General features: G+C 33.9%; 3 protein-coding genes across 3 annotated transcripts in view; 1 reads left to right on the forward strand and 2 right to left on the reverse strand.

Moving 5' to 3' along the window:
* Positions 1–1,899: 1,899 nt before the first annotated feature.
* LOC119828953 (tol-Pal system protein TolA-like) lies at positions 1,900–8,881 on the reverse strand. Its single transcript, XM_038351284.1, has 5 exons — positions 8,816–8,881; positions 8,696–8,739; positions 6,685–7,166; positions 3,810–4,013; positions 1,900–2,993 (listed from the first exon to the last, which is right to left on the reverse strand). The coding sequence occupies exons 2-5, from the start codon at positions 8,724–8,726 to the stop codon at positions 2,826–2,828; spliced, it is 885 nt and encodes a 294-aa protein (XP_038207212.1). The 5' UTR covers positions 8,727–8,739; positions 8,816–8,881; the 3' UTR covers positions 1,900–2,825.
* Positions 8,882–13,788: 4,907 nt separating this feature from the next.
* On the forward strand, positions 13,789–18,066 carry LOC119828952 (ribosome biogenesis protein NOP53). The gene is made up of 8 exons (XM_038351283.1): positions 13,789–13,995; positions 14,079–14,244; positions 14,608–14,821; positions 15,343–15,521; positions 15,852–15,971; positions 16,371–16,591; positions 17,165–17,361; positions 17,858–18,066. Exons 1-8 carry the CDS (start codon positions 13,874–13,876, stop codon positions 18,043–18,045), a joined length of 1,407 nt encoding a protein of 468 aa, XP_038207211.1. The 5' UTR covers positions 13,789–13,873; the 3' UTR covers positions 18,046–18,066.
* Positions 18,067–19,108: 1,042 nt separating this feature from the next.
* The window catches only part of LOC119828951 (mucin-17), a 40,631-nt gene continuing 35,978 nt past the window's right edge, over positions 19,109–23,761 (reverse strand). The window contains exons 6-7 of the mRNA XM_038351282.1: positions 23,063–23,178; positions 19,109–22,979 (exon numbers count right to left, since the gene is read on the reverse strand). Of these exons, the coding sequence (XP_038207210.1) occupies positions 19,452–22,979; positions 23,063–23,178 (3,644 nt within the window). The 3' untranslated portion in view covers positions 19,109–19,451. The remainder of the gene's footprint in view (positions 22,980–23,062; positions 23,179–23,761) is intronic.

Consider the following 23,761-nt stretch of genomic DNA (forward strand, 5'->3'; position numbering starts at 1 on the left):
CAATAAATAAATAAATTTAACAACAACTTACTAACAATTTATTTAATTACGCTTAAAATTAGGTAACAATAAGTATAAAATTATCGTAAACATATTGACGCGACCAGTAACAGCATATTTTTTCAATGGCAATTGCATGCTTTGAAACTCGCAGGGTAGAACAAAATTTACTTAACAGAGACCTAAATATTAGTGATGCTTTTTTTCTATGAAAATATTATTTACGTCATAGTGAAGTGAATTGTTTTTTTTATATCTTAAAGAATACATATTTACTACATCAGTGACATCTATTTGTATATTTGAATGTGGAAACTCTACGCTGATGTTATTCCCCGTATCTATACGTGACATTATACCACAGATAACATAATACTATACTAAAATAGTATAGTAAAGTATAAACTTTACTTTCCTTACGCAGTTGGCGGCATTTATAGCACAAATTAAACTGTATCAATATTTCAATTTTTAATATACCCGTTATATTTTTCTGTTACTCAGTAAAAAAAAACATTTAACGTCCGTTTGCTAAGTCCATAGTACACAATAAAAGAATAGCATAAAGATTTCATACTTTTACATCCCATTAAATTTATATTTGGCTAATGTTTTGTACTTCCTCATTCTTCACAGTCTTCTTCATCATCAGCCTCTTCTTGTTCGTCCTCAACTGGCTCTGGAACGAGTTGAACGATATTCTTGTTTAATTAATATTTATTACAAGAACTCAATTATTTCATGTTCTATATAATTACCACTGTGTTCACTGTTTTTCAATGCATACCTTAGCAATAGGTACTTAGGGTACGTTATCGTAATATCCTATGCAATGCTTACATTTAGTAATAAATGTACTTATTAAATATAAATGCGATTTACAATATTACACGTTATTTACATGAATGTACATTGTACAAATTAAGACAATTAGATATCTGATATTTACACAGATACACTATAAATGCATGTAGTTCTTTACAAACTCCACAGCTTATACTAAATGCGAACTCTGTCAAATTTCACACAAAGATAAATAATTAACAATCTACCATTCGAATCCAAAATTATTGTTTGTATGCACATTAGCTAAATGTTCGCTGTTAAATGTAGGAAATTTGGCGAATGCTTCGGTATCTAAAAGTTGAACTACTTCACTGTTTTTTTCTTGTGTTTCACTATTTTCTGGTGATATTTGATAGAATTCGATCGGTGTATCCGATACGATTCTAGGTTTTAAATATGTGGGTGTAAAATCTAATGTTTTTAGGCCATTGCTATATTCCTCTTGAAGTTGGTGTGGTTTTGCTGGCTTGCGACGGCGTTCTGAAAGGAAAATGAGTCTTGTGCTATATGAGATAACGTTGCATGTTGTATAAAATGTAAGGATACAAATAATATTATATTATGTATGAATATGAAATATTTATATATGCATGTACAAAATTCGTATATCCATAATTTGTTTCTTGAAGTTATGCTTAAATCTTGTTACCGTACTATTCAAATAGAGTTATTAAATAGTAAGCTAATCTTTTATGCTGTCTTTCCGTGTATTAAATTTGTGATACACTTACGCTGTGCCATTTTAGAAAAGATGTTATGCATTTTTTAATAAATCCTAAAGTACCTAGTTAATGCACCAGCATATGGCTAAACATAAAGAGAACTAGATTTTTCTATTCTCTAATGTAATTTATGTTATGTCTCTTTTCTTCTAGTGAGGTAGAATGAGACAAAGCAGTAATTAGTTTAACTGGTAAATTAATTTTATTGTTCGAAATATAAGTGCGTTAATATTAGTTAGCGGATTAGGGATTAGTCAAGTCAGAAGATGAAGTGAGATGTCAAAGTTATGTCAGAAGTCGAGAAGCAGTCAAGTCTTAAATAACAAAATGGTTGTAACAAAATGTTTTATTAAATAATAAATTTGCTACATCACTATTGCATCTTCCTGGACATCGCACTTTTGTCTAGTTAGTGTTGCTCTTGAGAGTTTTTCACTTTACATTTTTGTAGTTTGTACAAAAACGAAAGTTTTTTTAACAGATGATTAAATATTTTGAGGGTAACCATAACTTTTGAAGTCGTTGAATAATTTCTATTTGATTAAGTGATGAATTAAGTGTCAATATGATTAATTTTATTACGTAGCTGTTATTAGTAATTCAATTTAGCATCCCCATAATCCTGTTAATATGGTCACCCTTAAAATCTAGGTTATAAAAACGAAGTACAAAAATATATCACAATAAGTATTAACTATAGAACTCAACTATCTAGCTAGCTCTTTATTTACAACTAATTGCAATTGCTGATATTGTTAAAGGCGGTATTTTAATAAATATAGCGTTATTTCCACCTTTTTCAATATCGAACAATTGATTTTACTAACTAAATCTGATGTCTAGGCTTACTATAAACTATCATAAAACTGTTATGGAAAGAATGGATCAAATTACGACTAAAAATTATTTTATTTTACGGATTTGCATGATATTCCGACTCAACTGCAAAACATATCGATGCATAGATATTTGCGAAATTTTTCTCTTTATTTATTTACAATATTTTTCGAGGGAATTGACTATTGTTTATTAAACCTTCGTGATATTATACTTCATCAGAAAAAGTTACTTTTGGGTTCTAACTTCTGACTACTGCCTTTTCAATTATACTATTAAATAGTCAAGTTATGAAATTTCCTTGAACTCCCAGTTAACCTAGACACCAGTAAAACATATTCCGGCATTCTGGAGTGATCACCACCAGCTACCTCTATGGGATTCCTGCAAACCCCTTCCTGTCAACCCTTAACCCCTAAGCTACTGGTGCTGGTATTCCGCCTGGTAGTAGTCCTGGCTCTCAGGCTGTCGCTTGTATTCCTCGCTGCTCGTACCTTCGTGGGATGAGTCGCTATGCTGCGCCAGACCAGCTGCTGCGGCTTTCGCTGCGGCCTCCGCTGCGTTCGCTTGAGCTTGCTGGGCAGCAGCCTGCGAAGGTTCGAAAAATGTTTCATACAAGGAAATTTTATTGGTGGGAATATAAATGCAGATGTATTGTACTGTTGCATTGGAATATAATTAGAAAAAAGACACATGATACTATTACTAGAAATTAATTTATGACAAGGTAAGGCAATGGAAAAATACGATTGCGATAGAGAATGCATAGCGATGTTTATGCGGGTGGTAGATAGATTGGTCTATGGGATCTTTATATGGACAGATTTAGAAATTATGAAAGGAAGAAAATATCAAAGGTTTGTCAGTCAACAGGTATTTTATTTTATATCAGATATTTTACATAATATAGTATTTAGAATATAGCCGATATTTTGATATCTTCTATAATAAACATCGGGGCCATTGTCATCCAATCCTGTTTAAAGAATTGACATAAGGTTTAATGTCTCATGTCTAGTTGGTTTATAATAATTATTAAACGAAAAGTACTAAAGCAAATCCACTTTCAAATTAGCAGACCTAGACCAAATTTAAATGGGTTGACATAGCAGGCATCATTTTCCAAATAAAAAAGAATCATAAAAATCAGTTCGTAGTAAAAAGTTAAGAGGTGACAAACACAAAAAACTGTCGAATTGATAACCTCCTCGTTTTTTGAAGTCGGTTGACATCAAGTCTGCTTTTGGGGACATTTCCCCACACAAGAGCTATTCTTTTTACCATGCCAACAAAAGGTGTTTATTAAATAACGAAAAATATTGAACAGGCTCAGAAACACAGAAAAACCTTCAGATAACTGATTTTTTAAGGTCCTAAGTAAAAAAAAAAAACATCCATTCGTACCTGCGCCTTCCTCGCGGCAGCCTGCGTCGCCTCGAAGTCGATCCTCACACCCTTGAGCTGTTCTTGCAGCGTGCTCAACCGCTGCCGCGCCGCGCCGACCATAGCTGTTTGCGCGCCGAGCTCGCCGGCCGCTTGCGAGGCCGCTTCGTTCGCGTTCTCTGATGTTGCTTGTGCTGCGTTTAGCGCGGCTTGAATCACGTTTACCTGTCGATTTATGTAATTTGTTTATGTGTGCATATGAAAATGTGACAGAAAATAACAAAATAAACAATACTATATGTGAAAAAGATTTGTACAGTTGTTCGTGGGTTGTGCATTTATATTTGTTTGTTGCTTTCGTTGGAGAACGTTTGTAGACCGCAAGAAATGGTCAACATTAGGTCAACATAACTAAATTTCATTTATTTATTTTTATAATTCAATTCTTTGACGTATAATAAATTAAATTTTGACTCACAATCACGCTTAAAACTACTCGTGTAATAGACAGAGTTTACTAAGCGATATATTGTAAAACATAAAGATATTTTGAAAGAGAAGAACCGATGTAAAGTTATGTTCAGGTTAACATCAATTTCCATATATATGTGTGATAATTCTTATTATTAATAAATAAGTATAAGTGTTTCTACCTAAGTATAATTGTTTCATCAGGTCATACTGAAATCAAAGAAAATATATGAATATAAAAGGTAACGCAAAAAAGACGGTCAGTTTGTTGATAAGCGCATTGTTAACGGTTGGGAAATAATATTCGGAAAATTCAATAAATTAAATACTCTCTATAAATCTATAAATTGTCTCTAGAGAAAAAGAAGTAGAGAAAATTAATGAAAAAGAGAAGACCCAAAGCTCAATTTCCATAAAAAAAGAGCGGAGAAAGGTCAGATAGTTTAATGAAATTACTTTCAACTGACCTATAGACGTATACAATAAAAGAAGTCCGATGTCATGGACAGTAAGTGGAGCGTGTCCGTGCCAAGAGATTACGAGATACGTTAACATATCATTGCAGAAAACTTATTTTTAATACTTTTTATAAGCAAAATGAATACCTCCATTTGACGTTCTCACAAAAATTAAAAAGAAGTACTTAATTTATAAAGTATAGGCAGTTTATTTTTCGGTTTTGAGATAATTTGTTTAATATATGTGTAATATATCCGACAGGTAGGTATTTTTTTTTTGATTCAACACGTTTGAAAACGATGCAGGAAGATCCGTTATCTAACTTGAACTAAGACATATACTATTATCATTTATAAAAAATTCAAACGTTACATTGACACAAAATAGCACACAGCTCAGTAGAAACTACTTTCTGAACCAGTGTTCAATATTAAATTTTGTATTTTGATTTTGTTTACATGCCCTTTTGATGGAAGTTATGATTTGAAAGAGATGAAGTTATATTCGAGTTTGAGTTTACACACAATCTCTATTTATACAGATATTGAAGTAACCAAAAGACCGCATTATATCAGGTCATTTCAAACGATAGATCTTACGGAATATCTTACTACAATAAGATGAAAACCGTTGGGTAAAATCACCTGAGTATCGCAATACAATGTCGAAATGTTTGCCTTTTATCCAGTACTTGTTCATGGATGAAATTGATTGAATTTGTTTAGGCTAACTCTGTTTGATATTAATTCTTAATTTTTGGAGGACAGCAGTAGATTATGTTACAAGTTATATGAGGATATTTTATGTGGCTCTAGGGTAGATGGCTCATATAATTCCTAGTAATTTATTTAACATTTAATCTTTAATGTAAACGATTTGCGATTATATAAAATTGAAGCTGTTTTTCTTTTCTAAAAACAGTATATTAATAAAAACAGAGGGTGTCTTCGAGTGTAAGACATCATGTAAGCATAGCAACAGAAATTCTGACTTCTATCAATCAAAACGGGATCCATTATTTTGATCTGGGATAAGATATAACATGTCTTGCATATTTTCGTGTTATGTACAATCTAGGTTAGTCGATTGAAATTTATTTATTAGAACTTGTGTAAATAACTAATTACAGCAAACTCGAGTACAATCTCTTGTACGTTTTTTAATTTAGTTGTGAAATTACGCAAAACGTTCTACGTAACTGTGTTTCTGAGTAATTGCGTTGGATATTGGTAAAAACTCGTTTTTTGCTCCCAAATGAAAACAAAATTAGTCCATTGTCAATTTATATTTAAATTGCTTAATTCAGTTCTATTTATTTGAGGAAAGAGATCGAAATTATAACTTTGTGTGATATAAATTACACTTCCTAAACTATTTGTTAATATTTTTAATAAGCGAAGTGTTTTGTAAGAGTTATCAGCATTTGGTACATATTACATTTTTATTAAAGTATATGGAACACTTTAGTTGTATTAAAATATGAAACTAAAATGTTTTGTATATGGCTACTGTATTTATTCGTAACAAATAAATAAGAATCGCATTCACATATGTTTTTCGGATTTGAAATTTGGATAGAGTATTTTAGTAGAAGATAACTTTTATATTACCGTGTTTAATTGGGTTAAGTAAAAATTATTTAAAATTTCAATTACCGCACAAAGAGATCTTTAATTGAATTTTCTTTTTCACTTATTGGAATTTAGGAGATAAATGAAAAATTCATTTTGGCGTCGCCGGTTTCAACTTTCGAAATAAAGATAATTAAATTTCATGGCAAATTTATAAGTTTTTTGATGCACTGAAAGTGCTTGTTATTTTGAGTAATTTCTCACAATACCTTGTATAATTTTATAAGTGTCTTACTCTTAATTTTGTTCCACTTACAAGTTTTAAGCTTTGTAGTATAAACATTAATATAGATAATTAACCAGTTGATGAAAATTTTGCAAAAGAAAAGTCATACCTGATGCATAGCCTGTTGAGCCGCTTGCGCTGCAGACTGGGCAGCTCGCTTAGCCTGTTGCAGCTGCATTTCTTCACCTTGCAGCGCGACCTTAGCATCTCTGACTTGCTGCTCCAATCCCGACAGGATCACCTGTTTCCCAGCCAGCGCTGCTTGCGCTGTTGCGCTGGACTGAGCCGCTGATTGCGCCAGCGTGTTCTTAGCCACATATGCCGCTTGATACGCAGCTGCTTGCTGGTTGCCGAGTGCTGTTTTCGCTTGATTCGCTGATCCTACGGCTATCGTTCGCAGGCCACTGCCTCTGCTGAAGCCCTTTTTGCTTCCATCGCCTGATGCAGCGGCTTTAACGTCTTGTATGTAAGCGTCATAATGGTTCGATTCAGCTGGCTGTTGGGATTGTGCGGAATTCTCGTATTCGTAATCATATTCAGCTCTTTGGGCGTCTCGTTTGGCGGGCGCGGCTGTTGCTAGAGATACGGCACCTGGAATATTATTGCGTATCTTGGAATACATCTCGCTTTTCTATGGGTTTTATATATTGGAAAACTGTTCTCAAATATTTACTTTTCTTCTTATTCAAGATGTTACTATCAATTTTCTGCAACAAGGTTCTTTTAAACATTGATGATTGAAAATGTTTCTATTCCAATTGACTAAGTAATATAGCTTATTAAAATTAAAATAACTTGATTTCTACCACACGAAATCTACTAGAGATCAAAGCATCAAATAACTGGTTGTAACGCATACTAAAGTTGATTGAACTATAAGTTTTCACTGTTAATTTTCACCAGTGTCAGGGAAATTCTTGTCAATGACCTACAATATAATATACACTGCTAATTATACATATTCGATAACAACAATGTCTCCCGATTATAAGTTCGGTGTTAATGTAAAAAAATCATCAATTGTAAGGTGCTCATGACTAAACTATTTCAATGCGATCAACAATATAATAGAATAAATGACAATCGTTTTATTATAATAATAATATGTATTATTATAATAAACCAAATTATAATAAAACAAATTAATATTTATATTATTTTATTTGCACTTATCGGTGTTAAATAATTTATTAGTTAACAATAACGCATAAAATATAATTGCGTAAAAGCGACAGTGCTGAAAATTACGTTTTATAAACGGAAGTGCGGATACTGGGGATTCCAGCACATAACTAAAACTTATATAAATACATTACATACTGTATATTTGTTTTGATCATGCTATCAGTTTACGTGTTCACGCGTAATTAGTTAAAGCAATTGTAATCATTTTGTAATATATTTTTTGTTTGATTTATTGTTTTGTTGTTAACAGTTACGTAGTAAAACTTTGAGTTGATATTTTAGGTGTAATAACAAGAAATGATTGAGAATCAAAAATAAATTTAATGGTGAATTAATTTGGAAATCGCTATAGTCGCGGGATCGAATCCCACCTCATGACTCTCATGACAGAATTTTGGTTGTTTTTTAAATAAATAAATAATAATAATTTATCCTGCAAGCAAAAGACCTCAACCTCAAAAACAAAAAAAAGTTAACATAAAATTTTTTTTATGTTTCCTTTTGTTCCTTTCATGATATTATAAACTGTAATTCTTTTTAGTTATTATTCTCTAACTATCAATTCATAAGACGAAGCAGAAGAATCTCTAAATATATGATATAGGTAAGGAAATAAAATTGATAGCCAATGTATTATGACCAAAAAAATATTTTAAAGAAATGTATATTTATTCTAATTTAATTAAAAGGATCATTATATTGTGTTATATAGGATACAATTTAGATATAATAGCAAATATGTGTTAAATTTTTTTCCTAAATAAAATTGACCGTTTTTTTTAATACGTTATAAATAAACAGATACGTTATATCTGATAGTTTGTTCAGTATTATTAATAAAAAATTATTGTCATTAATATTTAAGTACCAAATAACTGTATGAATCCAAAATATATTATTTAAATGCATAAACAATAAAGAAACAGAAAACTTACATATACAAAACAGTACAGCCCTAAAAGCCATGATGCCAGGCGGTCTGAAATCACAAAACACCGGAATGAATTTCTGTTATATGTAAAAAAAAAACTTCAAAAACACTTCACTGTAACTACCTTCCAGTACTTTCGTCTGTTAATTTCGATTTTAGTGGGGGTCGCTAATGCCCCTAGCGCCGGTAAAGCAATGTACAGATAAATCGTTGGTATTAGTATTTATAGTAATTGACCGATAGACCGGAAAACTAGACGAGCGTGGATCTATTGAGTGGGGAATCGGTATCACGAATTTTGCGAATTCGTTGTCTATGGTGGCACGATTTGATGTATTGTTCCATTTGTCTTTGGGTGTCGTGATTTTTATTTTACGTGAGTTTTTTTTGGAAAACTGGAAATCATCGCAAAAGCCTAGGCAGGAATCTAAGTTATAATTACTTAAAGAATAGTCACGTAATTAATATCTTAATAATTTTGTGTACATGCTCACTTTCCTGAGACTTGTCTATTTCTTTTAAATACTCAGCCCTAGGCCCACGGGAAGAAAGCATTCATCGATCGTTTGAAAATGGGCGCTGCCTGATACTCTTGAGTTTCAGGCAGCGCCCATTTTCAAACGATTTTCAAACTGGGACGCCTTTTGCCTCTGAAGATGATAGGTATATGTAATTAAAATTGTATGTTATGTTATTGTTAGGGAATAAACGACATTTTGTTGTATTAAAGTAATCCGAGAATATGAGATAAAATATTATCAATTGAAGAGAAATAAATTTTCGGGTGGTTTTTACAGCTCTTTATGTATCTCCGCCTACGTGTGAATTGTGATTTCAAGTAAAAATTCGCTGTGATTTTATTATGAAAATATTATAACCTTTTTAGTCAACATTTGATTGAAAGATAACGTTATTTTTTCAAAGATGATGTATATAACACCAACAGCAAGTATTATAACATCGAATAGTAAAAAAAAACGAGGTTAAGCAACTATTGGTACAGTCATAAAAATGATGGGTGACACTATTTTGCAGTTACTCTTTAGCTTATTAAGGAATTATTAGTGTCGCAAGCTCGACTTCTTCACCGTTTTTTCAGGTTATAATTTAAATTTTTGTATAGTCTGCATTTGCGATTGCATTTAATTTATGCAACCTAACTGCATAACATCTACAAATCTTTATACAATCGTTGAAAGAGAAAGAAGCCTTTTTTCTTTAAAATCTAGGCTGTTATTTTTCAGCTCAAAACCTATGAAGCGGATCTGAAAGTTTGAAAATTAAACAAAACACTCAGACTTTATTCAATTTGTTGGCAAAATCGTGATTTTTGCACAAAAACCATTCTTTTACATTGGCAAGGAAATCGTCTTTTATATAATATTTTAGTTTGATATTGCGTTAAGTAAGGTTTTATAATTGTTTAGAAATACTTTAATTGTTTGGGTTGTAACTGTTCTTAATCTGAGACTTTACATTTGAGTAGATGTCAACGACATATACCTTTGCGTATTGAAATATATGTATTAATAAATTTAAATGCAATGCTTATTTTATACGTCTATGGCTTTCCTTGAGAATTTGGTATGTACCTAGATATGTCATAAAAAATGTAATTAAAACAATTTATTTTTCTTCATATACATAATTCATATACATTATATTAAATATTTGGACAGAGTTACCAATTATTACATATTTTCCTATTAAACAATTTTGTAATACCTAACTTCACGATTATCTAGACGAATATGAACAATTATTTCGTGTTAACATTTATTCAATTTCAAGTTTTACTACCTATATATCGTAGCTATGTGGCCAACGTATTTAGTTTTGTCTGCACATTGCTTAAAACTAGAGTTTTGCCTTTGACCCCGGCCAAGCAGTTTAAAATGTCAGATAAATAAAAATATTTTCTACAAAAAAGGTCACTGAAGTCCCTGGGAGGGAAATACCACCCTAGATTCTAAAATGGGACCACATAACAATAGTTTCGTATTAAACACAAAGGATTTACCTCAACCCATTGAAAACCCACGTAACTAATCATAAAACAGAGTAGAGAACCAATTTCGTTTTGGGAACATCATTGATTAAATAAAGGAGATAATGAGAAATATTTGCCAACACTGACACAATGAAGAGGAAACTTTAATATTTTTGTATTTTTGTAATACGCAAAAACCACTGGACCGATTTCCAAAAAATCTTTCACCGTTAGAAAGCTGGAACTTCACTGAGTGACATAGGCTATATATGTAGCACGGGCGAAGCCGGAGCGAACAGTTAGTGTTACTTCATTGAGGAAAATATAAATGCAAAACGGAAGAGAAGCATAAAAAAACATTGTTTATGCTTCTCTGGCATACATAACATTCCATTTGAGAGTAAACGACGGGGCATGGATCGTAATTTTTCAGTAGTAATTTTGGCGTATAATCTTTGTTTTATATTTACTATTAAACACAGTATATGACAGTAAAAATTACTATTATTGGGTCGCTTCCATAATGGCGTTTTTCTTCTGTCAAACAGAACCATCGCAGCAATGAAATTATCTTGTGAAAAATATACAATTATTTAAATTGGATCATTTAGAATCCTTCTTTAAAGTTACCGTGAGGCAGACACACAGATGCATAATTAATACAGATTATACAACAATTAGACTTAAAATATTTGACTGCGTCAAAATAAAGTCGGCGCGAGTGGAGCCGGGAGCAGAAGCTATATCATAAAAAGTAAAAATCAATCAAGGCAAGTTTGAAATATGGTTTTGTTTGTGCATATAAAAACTAAAGAATGTGTTTGAAATCGTGAATATTACCTTGGCCTGCTCTTTGGGTAAAATTTTATTTCTATTTTTATAAGCTTTTATTTAACTGTATTTCGTCCAGTGGTGTAGTGGTTGGCTTGATTGCGAGGGCCGTGGGATCAAAATATTAATTCAAGTACTAAATATTGTGTATTTAGAACTTAATCTTAGAGATAAGATAGATTATATATTTATATTTCTTTTACAATACATTTCAGTCTTTCTATTTTTCATAAGAAATTAATGTTATCATACTGATATTATAGAGACGAAACTTATGTATGGACCGATTTCGACAATTCTTTAATCATTAGAAAGCTGCAATTTCACTGATTGACATAGACTTTATATGTACCACGGGCAAAGCTGGGGCGAACAGCTAGTTAATTAAAGTCTTGGTTGCTGTGCTTGAACTATTTCTATTGAATTTTACGTAGAAATAATCAATCAAAAGACTTGCAAAGTCTAATATTTTGTGAATACAAATTCAATTTTAAATTTTATTCTATAACGGCTAGGTAAGTTACGGACAAAATTTGTAGTGTTAGAGCTATCGAATAAGATAAATAAACAAAATGAAGCGCGAGTTTTGGTTATAAATATTTAGCTATCTGTTGTTTGGTAATCATGGGGTGATACACTGAGTATCTATTTTATAAAAAGAAATGAAATTAAAAAAATACTTAATCATCATAAATATACTACAGACCCTAGGTCAATATAAATTTTAATAATACACGTTTCTTGTCGTTTTTCCAGTAAAATATAGAACATATATCTACCTCTTTTCTCAAACCCCAACCCATAATTAGAACGAAACTTTTTACTTAAATACTAAACTACAAAATTCGCCATCTCTTAGGCTTCAAGTTACGGTGCTAAGTAATTGTAAGTGAACAGTGCAATATCGTCACGTGCTGTGTTGATCAACTTGTAACCAACTTTATGAAACTGATGTTCCGTAAGCACGGTTACAAGTTCGATTCCTGTTGAAGTCATTTTCTTTATGATTTTATTGTTGACTAGCTGTTGCTCACACGCGCAGACACAATAAATTATTATGGTACAAACTTTCATGCCCTAATTTATCCCATTGGGGGTTGAATTTATCAAAATCCTTTCTTAGTAGATGTATACGTCATTACATATGCATGCCAAATTTCAGCCCGATCTGTCTAGGGGTTGGGGCTGTGCGTTAATAGATCACTGTGTCAGTCAATACCTTTGATTTATACATATTGACTGTGTAAGAGCAATGGTGGCTCATTGATAAGTACCTCGGTCGTAAATCGAAATATCGGGGGTTCGAGACCAGGCGAGCGTGCAAAAAATAAATTGATTTTTCAATTTGTCTGCGCATTATATACCTCATCACTACTTGAAACGGCGAAGGAAAACATTGTGAAGAACCGGCATATCAAAGAATCAAAACTTCACATCCGATAGTCGGTGTCATCACATCGGACTATCGATATATCTGCCTTTGGATCCGCGTGTCTTGTATATCATAATAACAGGTCATCAGCATCATCAGACCCTACTTGTCCTACACAAGTACGGTCTGATGATGCTGATGACCTGTTATTATGATATAATATGTGCTATGTAGATAGTATTAAGGTGAATTTAAAAAGCAATTTGTATTTGTCGGAAAATTACCCATTTATGTATTTTCTTGTGTTTGATTACTAATGTAAAATAAACTTTTTTATTTTATATCTTAGTCGGCAATGGAGCTAGTGGGTCGCCTGATGGTGCGCCCATGATGCGCACCGCCGAGGAACATTTGGAGAGGAATTAGGTCAATTGAAGACCTTACGCCTCTACAAAGGGATTGCCAACTTTCACCTGGAAAAAGGTTAAGAAAGGATTAAAGGAAAGGAATGGAAATGGTAAGGAAAAGTATATGGGCCTCCGGCTCCCCCACTCACTTCTCTTGCTTTCTCTCTCACTCGCTTTCTTGTCGCATTGCGTGCTTTGGTTAGAAGCTTTAAATTGTGTAAACCTATTGATGTGAAGTTTGAAATCTAACCGGAAATTGTTGCATTTTTATTGTGATGTAGATATCGACTAGTATAAATAAATGTTATTATGATTACATAACTGTTATTAAACCGTAAAAAGTATGGAATATTACTAGAATGTTATTATGATTACATAATTGTTATTAAACCGTAAAATGTATGGATGATTACTAGCCTAATTTGACAACAAATAATTCAATAAACATTTACTTATGATCTTATATTATCTATAAAATATATTTGTAGGACATTGACAGTGACAGGTGACAATTTCCTTCACTTATATATTGTCAATTGTACTGTGTGTTGTCCATGTGATATTTTATAAAATTAATTAAAAATGATTGTCGAGAAGAAAAAGAAGCGTGTATCGAAAAAGAATAAAGCAGCTTGGCGTAAACATAGTGATATCCGCGATGTAGAAGATTTCTTAGAGGATCAAAGATTAGAAGAAAGATTGGGGTTAGGTTATGTTGTGTTATGATTTTTATTGTTACGTGTATATTTTTAAGTCTTGTATATTTATCTCTTCCTTGCAATTTCAGGCATTTTGATACAAAAAAAGATGAGGAGATATTTATGTTGGATACTGTTGGCGAAGGAAAGGAAGAGGAGAAACCAGATGTGAAACCGTTATCTGCTAAAGAGCAAAAAAGAGCTAAATTGAATGAAACCCCACGATGTTTTCAAATACTACTCCCGTCTTCTAAGGTAAATACTCAATACATATACACACATACCTTTTTGCCACTTTCTAGTGTAGACTTTTAATATGAATATGGGTATAATACATATGAAGATTAACTGTTAAAGTTTTTTGTTTCAATATGAAGAGTCTGTAGCCATATTTTAATGGCCAATATAGGTGTTCAAAAGCCTACTCTATTAGTAATCACTTCTATTTCATTAAAGATTTTATGATGTTTAGTTATAATTGATAAGGGTATTCTTATTATAGTGTTATATGTATTATAGTGTTATATTTGTGTTACTTTATATAAAGCTAGCCGATACACTTCACAATTTATAAGCTTTATCTTTATATATTAACAAATTAAATTCAATTTTTTTTAGGTAGAAGATCCAAACAAAAAAAGGAACACTGTTAAAGCTACAGGCTCGAAGCCATCAGATTTGTCAAAACTAACAACAAAAAGGAAAATCGAAAAGGGCGTGTTGCAGAAACAAATTGAACTGACAAAGAAAAACATCAGAATTGCAAGGGAAAAGAAGAGGAAGTCTAAAGTTATCAGGCAAACGTTCGATAAGAACTTGTGGAGTGCTGATTGTAAGTTGTTCATATTAATTGTATGTTTGTCACAATTTGAGTTCATTTAAGAGTTGACCTAATTTAACCACTCCAGGATCTTGTTGGAACTTGTATTGTTAGTAATTCAAATTTGAAACTCAATGTGCATTGGGTTCGGAAAAAATATATTTGATAAATAAATTGATATATAAATACATGTCATGATGATTTGTCATTTTTAACTGTTTCACATTTCCTTGAATTTCATGTTTAAAAGAAATCTTAATTTGAACTGTAAAATTTTTCCTGTAGTGTTCCTAAATACTATAGTGTGTAGTATTTTTAAAAACTTTTCATTTATCTGATAGTGTTTCTAAAAACCTTCCGTTTATCTTAATTGGGTCTATCTGAAATCCGCTGTATTTTTATTATTTAGTTGAACATTTTCAGCTATATGAACTGTTTTTATTTAATCGAATTTAGTTTTCCAATGTGACTGCTTATGTTCTTTGGTGTGTGTATGATAAGTTGTATAACATTCTTCAATAAACTTTTTACAGTAGAAGCAAAAGGTATACCTGCGACCCTGTGTGAAGAGTTCATATCTCCAGAGGCTCAACTGCACAATGTTCACACAACACAGCGTTTGAGGGCGAAGCCCCCACCGCCGAAGATGGTAGTGTCTAGAATGGCTGTAGAGCCTCCGCACCCAGGTGTCAGTTATAATCCATCATTCCAGGTGAGTTTTGTATTAAAGAATATTTTACCTTATCGTAATAGATGTAAATTTTTTTCACAATCTAAGATTTTGTAAAACTTTGCAATAGAAATTCTGCTATGTATTGTGGAAATATGTAAGATAAACAAAATTTTGTGAATAGTTTGTTTCATTTTGAATAATTCTATCATTTATTTACTTCATATTTTTTATACCTTTTTAAGACTTGTTTTTTTGTGTCTATCAATTATAATATAACAATCTCATACAAGGTCTTCTTTAAAAATGTTAAAAAGAACTATTCTGATTTCGAGTCATGGGCAATGATATGTCTGTATTCATTCTCATCAGGAACACCAAGATTTGCTGCAACAAGTTGTCAAGCATGAGGAGAAAATGATGAAGAAGGAAGCTCATCTCCTGCGAGTCACCAACAAGATGTTCAGAAAGGTTACAGCCCAGTCTAAGGAGGTTAGTACTAATTGTACATTACTAATCATTATGACATGTCCATTTAATATAAACGAAATAATGACTTCCTAGTAAATTATAGCGTCTTTATATTATTTTCTTTGTGTACTATATTTTGACCGACCAAAAACAAAGGGTGTTCCCAATTCAACTTGTTTTATGACAATATGATGAAAGAATAAATTATTATAAATAATTATTATACTTTTTTAAGTTAAATCTTTTAAAGAAATATCTAAAAGCTAATCGGTTTTTTCGTGCAAAATTATAAAAAAAAATCTCTAAATATATAAATTTTATGGTTAAAAAAAGTTAATAGTATTTATTGTATTGTGCATAAAAGATTTTCACATACATTATTTAAAGCCCCCCCATCATGATACCGTGCTTTTTTTTCAGAATCAATGGATAGAAGAGATGAGCGTAGGCCTGCCGCAGCCGCACAACCCGCAGACAGACGAACAGTCAGGTAGTGACGGCGAATATCGCGCCATCAACCCGCCCGTACAGAACAAGAAGAAGGACCACAAGGCGAGGAGGAAGCAGAGGGAGATGATAGAGGAGAAGGAGAGGAAGAAACGTGAGAAGATCGATAAGAAGAAGATCACCGATTTGTACAAGTGAGTGATACTCTTGAATTGGTGTGTAAGAGAAAGAATGTGAAAGTGTTTGTAGAATGTAGAGTAGAAAAAGAAGTCATACGGCTTGTTAGTTTCTCTTCTCTCAGGGAGATAAAGAAGAGATACCGCAGAGTATGTATAGAAAGTAGATAAAAAAAATATGTGAGCCGTCCGTCACGGGACGCCTGGCAGATATGACACATCGACATTATTTTATAAAATTAATATGCAAAGAATAGACTGTGATAGGAAATATGTCATAATGATAAAATAAAATATTACACCGTACACACTACTGCATATAGACTGTATATATTATACACTATCATTTAGTATATAAATCTGTTTTACGTGCCGCTGCAGATGTTTCACATCAAAACTTAGATATGTCTTTCGAATAGCACAAAAATATAGAAATGTTTATAAAAGAAACTTCACAAAAATTGGAAAAACAATCGAATGTTTTTTTTCCTAATTTCTGAATTGTAAAATCAATAACCATTAAGTAACATTTCTACCAAAATATGTCTACTTTCTAATCAAACCGGTCTTATAACTTTAATATTCACCCAGGTTACGCAAACTCCAAGCGTCCATAACGAAAAAGGAGAAGCTGCTCGAAGCAGAGAGAAAGAAAAAAGAGATGAAGAAGAAGGAGTTGGCAGAAACAGCGTTGCCCGAACTCAACGCGCACAAGGCCCCGCTTAAAGAGCCAGAATTTGTGCCGCCAGAAGAATTGTCTGGAGATTTGCGGACACTGTCTGCTAGCAGTAAGTTTTATCTTAATATATGTAAATTATGTGTCACATTTTATGTCCGCGATGGTCTCCTAAACTACTCAACCGATTTTAATCAAATTTGCTCATCATATGCAGTTTGATCCAATTTAAAAGATTAGATATTTTATATTGTTCCAATTACGATAAATGCCTGTTTGGGTAGTGCGGGCACGGTTAATATAATAGTAAAGAAAAAGGAAAAGGAAATGATTAAGTGATTTTCAATTACTCAAACAATTGCAATTGCTTGTATTATAAACAGATTTCTCTTTTAGTAATTCGTTATTAAAAATAATGCAGAATCTACATAAAATCGAATGAAATGTTTTTGATTGTTTGTTACCATGTCTCCAGATGGTATAAAAAAATTTAATAAATTGACCTAACGACCAGATTAGAAAACCTACCTTTTATGGTGAATTGTTATTTTACTGGACAAAGTTTTCAGCAAAATACTCAATTTTCTAATAATCATCCATGTTTTCAGAAAATCTTCTCCGGGAGCGTTTCGAGTCCCTCCAAAGGCGAGGGGTGCTTGCGGCCTCGAGGGTCATGATGAAGAAGAAGCGAAGGGTCAAGAGTTACTTCAAAGCTGGGCACAAGGTCACTGACCAGGATGTGGAGAAATATATGAATAAAATCAACAAAAAGAACAAACTCACTGTATCCAAGTAGTGAATAAATGTTTGAAACAAGTGTCTTTTTTATTCATTGCGATATGGTAACGCCAATATTGTATTTTCTTGTGTTTGATTTTACGCGAGTATTATACATTTAGAAATTAAAAACTTTATACCAAACATACAGACATACCAAAAGACCAGAAGACACTATCAGCCAATACTGCCAACATCCAGAAAAATACTCCACATACCAACTGCGGCGAAATAGGTGGAGGTAGTTCACAAACAACAATTTTTGTATGACCTTCAAGACATATAACATCTCAGTCTCCCCGTGACCACGCTCGCTGTAAAGTGTTCGAAACGTCGGGTTAATAATATAATGAATAAATCGCGTTTAAAATCCGTTAAAAAGTTTTTAATTTCTAAACGCCAATATTATTAAAATAGTGAATTAAAATCAAATATTTATTATTTTGTGGTGTAATCCAACTACCCTCCTTACATGCGAGCACAACCAATCACCGCACGCTTTTAAAGCACTCTCAACGTCCCTACTGGACGTAGTGACGCATATACGTCACACAGTCTGCATCGATCTTCCGTGACGATCGGATCTCAATAACCGCCGGAAAACCTCCACGAGGTTCTCTAGATATCTCAGGCATTGTGCTAGTGTAACCCCCCTTCCCATTTGGTCGCGCTGAACCGCCGCGTGAGTGTGTGTGGAGTGAAGGACTGGATCTGGTCTACCTGGCCCGAGCTGGAGGACCCTTGACCGCGTGATGCTGTGCCGCGTGCTTGCTTGGACACTACTCCCTCGGACGAGGTAAGTGCCGTGTGTTCCCGTCTTTCCCTTTTTCGCTACACCACGTAGATTATGTTTTACAGTCCGCTTAATATCGAAATTAATATATTGGCGCGACCACTAGCTTTTTGTCCCGGCGTAGCCTATGGTACATTTGATGCCAAAAATCGACATCCCAATACGATGTGTACTAGTTTAAATAAATACAGCATTAATTTCGGTACAGCATATTTTATTGTATGGAATTGGACAATGGGTAAAAGAAAATAAAGCATGTTAATATAAAAATATTTATTACAAAATAGTCTTACGTTACTATACATTTAAATTTATACTACAGTTGGCAGTGTTAGAGTAAAGTAAAATGTAGGTAACTTCAGAATTCGTCTAAGGCTTAATTAAATTAAATACTAGTCGGCAAGTCAAACGTTAAAATTAACAAAACACAATAAATTAAGTTTAATTTAAACTAAGGCGTATGTTTAACCTTAAAGTACAATTTTATTATCTTACAAAATAAATGGTTATCTACAATGAATCACATTTACAGGAAATAAAGTAGGATCTTAATGCGAGCATAGATTTCAACGTCATTCATAATCTAGACCATGAACATTACATCTTAAAACTTAGGTAACGTTTGGAGGCCTCTAGCCAAATTTCGCTGCTATTGAGTAAAGAGACCTTAATAATTCGATCGCTCGTGTATCAGATTGGGTTTTTTCTTGAACAGCAACTCTCGCTTCTGCGATTGGTTTATCTGCTATGGTTGTGGTCGTCGTAGTTTCTTCTGGTGCTTTTGTTTGGAACTTTCTAGCTCCGCGTCTACTTGGAAATGTAGTCGTGACCGTACTTGTCGTTGTGAGCTCAGTCTCCTCTGTTTCTGATGTTTGTGTTGTTGGGTTTGAAAGAGAATTGACCGCTGTAGCGTCAGTGTTTAAACTTTTTCCACGTCGGCTTTCTACGGGTATCCTGTCACTTCTTCTATAATGTGTCGATTGTATGTAGTCAATATCAGGAATTGTCGTTTCAGTTGCTAGTTCTTCTTTCGCGATATCTTCCATATCTTTCTGTGAAACTGCCATAAGAGCTTCTAACAATGCCTTTTTGGATGCCTCTGCTGTGGAATTGTGATCATCGTCACAAGTTTGTACTAATAAGAGGATTAAACGTTTAACAGTTTTTGATTTTGTTTTCTTCATAACGTTCATTAGTTTTTGGGTCGTTGTTGAGTTCATACCGCCCATGATTTCTTTTGCTTTTTCCACGACCGTATCAGCGATCGTTGTTATGTCTTGTGATACTTCTGTTGATGTTGGTTCTCTTAAGGCCTTTCCTGCTCGATTGTTTTGTATATCATTTAATGTCGTTACTTCATAATATATGGTTGACGGTTGTGCTTGTTCTGTCGTTGAGTAATAAGTTGTTGGCGGAGCGTTTGTAGTCGTTGCTAGGTTGTTAGTCTGTTGAACTAATTTCGACAGGCTCTCATCGCCACTAGTTGCACTGAGTCCATCGTTTAAAGTAATTGGGTCGATTATTGTGCTTTGCCAATTTTCAAAAGTTGTTGGCCATTGGAACTCGTATGTTGTTTTTTCAGTGTCAGGCGATGTAAATATACTGCTAGATATCGGTGTGGGAGTTGTATATTCTTCAGGTTGATCTTTGACCGTCGTAGTGTAAGATTGTGTTGAAATTTTCAACGTCGTCGTGTCAATGTCAGGGTATGTTGGAGCTTCTAAATCAGTAGAGGGTTTCTTTGGAAGATTCTTATCATGAATGTTTATTTGTTTGCCTTGTCTTAGAGTATTACTCTGCGGCGCTACAAACGATTGACTGTGAGCCCTTTGTAATTCTTCCTCATTTTCTAGTTCTACACTATCATTGTCTGGGAAAAAGGTAGGAGAAGGTTCGGGCAGTGATGTGGTTGTTCTAATCTTTTTGCTTTCAAATGATTGATGCGAGTTAGTGATCGGTTGGAGGGTTGAGTCAGATACATCGTCATCCCAGGCTGTAGGAAGATTTGTAACTTCTGTATAATCGTTTATAAGTTTAGCGCTTGAAGGGAACCATTCGCTGCCATATGGTCTATATGTATTATTTTGCAAACCACCATATTGCGGTAAAGTATAACTATCCCCTGTTGTTTCATCATCGTTTGGACTGTTGGAGAATTTATTCAATCTTGAAGGCGGGGTGGTCGTGAAGTAGTAGGGGATTGTAGGTGTAGGCGCTGTAGTGTATGAAGCGGAAATTCTTCCACAACATTTAAATGGATTTCTAGGAGTTGTTGGTACATACACAGTTGACGGTATGTCCGTAGTAGTCGGCCTTGTAGTTGTTGTTGTATCGAATGCATAATCTGTAGCCAGTTTTAAAGCTTTTGCGTCTCTAAACGAATTATTGGGTTCTCTTAGTTTATGGTCATCTGAAAATCCTAAAATTTCATCGTCATCTTCATTGATTGTTGTTGTTGGTTCTGTATTGAATGAATCGTCTGTAGCTGTTAACATATCACCAAACGAAGGTGGAGTTGGTCGGATATCAGAAAGCACTTTTCTAAATTGAACGGGATCTTGTAGGTACGCAGAAAGCGCATGGGTGAAAACTTGTGCAAGTTCTCTAATTTGAGGTGAAGTCGCTAACGGAGTCTGACTCATTTGAATCGATAAATCTTCTGCTAACTCGTTGTATGTTCCATTGGGATCTAATTTTATTTCTTCTAATAGCTCTGCATTATTAGCCCCATTGCCAAACAAGCTGCTATATTTATTTATTGTTTGACGACTAAACAAGTTTGGTAGTTCATCTACAGTTTGTCCCAAGTCATCAGTAGTTGTTGTTGCTTCTTTGTTGTCGCGTGGTGGTGAAGTTTGGAGATTATCCATGGCCGTAGCATAATAAATGGCTAGTGAATGAAGAGTCTTAGGTGTTAAAGATGGAGGGACAACTAAACCAGGTCGATTTGGTTGATCTCCGTAATATTTTTCAGTAATCGTCGTCTGAAGTGAAGGTTCGGTTTGTCTGAATGAATCGAAATTAATTTTCTTCAACACTCTTTGCTTACGTTCTTGATACGTTGGCTCCGTTGTTGATTGAACATCTACACCGGTTGAAAATGTTTCGAATATATTTGTGGATGCCGTCTCAGTTATTCTGTCACCCCTAGTTGTATGAGGAATTTTTGTTGATGATTCGAAAACATTATCAGGCACTTTAACAGTGCTTGATACCTTGAATATATCTTGTTCGACTGCTTTTGTAGTAGCCTCTACAAATTTCTGTGTTGTTTCTGAATATGTTCTGTTCCTTTCTTTGTCGAGGAAATTTTTAAGTAATGAGACTCCAGGCCGTGTGTAGGGCTCACGTTTTTCATTAATTATACTAACATAACTCTTTGTATAAGGTAGTAATGTTTGTCTTTTCGTTGTAGCTTCTTGTGTGTACGGCAAAATAGGTTGAGGTTTTATGTCATAGAGCGTCGTTAGAGAGGGATTGTTTTTGTTTTTTGAGGATTTAGGTGGTAGGTTCGGATTGTAAACGGGATAGGGACGGAAATTTTTGTTGTTATAGTTTTGAAGGAATTGCCGATTTTGGTTTTGGGCGAATGATGCAGTCTCCGCAGCTTCCTGCATTTCTTTTATGCTGTTATAATCTCCTGCGGGAGCGGTCGTCCTTCGCGTAGGAATATCATAGTATGTAGGCAGGGTAGTTTTAACATTTCCAAAGCTGTTAGATATCAGTTGGACTAGATTCCGCCTCTTTTCGAAACCAGCTGGCGCTTGAACACGCTGCGTTGGGTTAATATTGAATAATGCTTGATAACTTCTTGGTGTAGGTTTTTGTGTCGTTACATGTGCGTCGTTTTGGAATCGCTGCCGCTGTCGATACCTTTCAGTGGTGCTCGGTGTAATAACGGTTGGTCGTCTAGATTCCGGGCGGGTATTGGTGTCTATACCAATCTGCTGCAAATCAGAGTTTTTGCTGAGGCTCTTTGTGATTTTCTGTGACTTCTTCTGTTCGTTGGAGTAATATTCGACGCTGGATTCGTAGAGAGCTGGGGAGGAAGCGCAGTCCACCTTGAACCACCAGTCACATATAAGGTGCGACTGGCTGAAGATGGTGCCGTTTGGACAGAGGAATGAAATCTTGCGGGAAGTGTCACAGATATGAAAAACCTGCAATGGAAATGATACTGTATGTGAAATCTGCAATCCAGTTTAATGCTTCATTACGACTAAGTTAAATCATCGGAACTTACCTGGCAGTCAGTCTCCAAGTCCGCGTAATATCCTGTAGGTACATTCTTGCAATTAAATCCTGTATTTGGGATGTTGGGGAGAGCAGGGAAGTCAACACCCGCCCTGCCTATGACTCCTGTAAGAATTATTGGGTAGGATTTTTAAAATGTTTAATCAAATGTATTTCAATAGTTAACTACTAGCAACCTGCGGCGTCACTCGCGTGGTATCCAGGTGAAAAGTAGCCCATGTGTTAATCCAGAATTTAATCTATCTCTGTACCTAATTTTATACAGATACGATAAGTTGTTTTCGCGTTTAAGAGTAAGAAACATCCATACCAGATCCATCCATCCAAACTTTCCAACTTCCGCGTTTATAATATTAGTAGGAATACTACTGGACGTATAGAAATACAAGATTGATTTGATTGTATAAACTGTAAAATATAAGAGCAAGACCATGTCGTATGGAATGGATGCGTAATATTATCTATACTTTTCAATAGGCCGCCAAACTGTAAAGGATCAAATTGGAAACGTCCCTGTTTTTTTCTTATAACGATGTAAAATAATAAACGGCGAGACCTATCAATAATCTACAAAAAAGATTTATGTAATAGTAGTGGCCAAATTCCGTTGCCCGTGATTCATAAATAGCCCATAACAATTAGTGATCACGTACATATCCAACGGTGCAATTATTTTTGAAATCGGTCC

The sequence above is a fragment of the Zerene cesonia genome, chromosome 9 (assembly GCF_012273895.1).
Source record: "Zerene cesonia ecotype Mississippi chromosome 9, Zerene_cesonia_1.1, whole genome shotgun sequence".
Lineage (NCBI taxonomy): Eukaryota > Metazoa > Arthropoda > Insecta > Lepidoptera > Pieridae > Zerene > Zerene cesonia.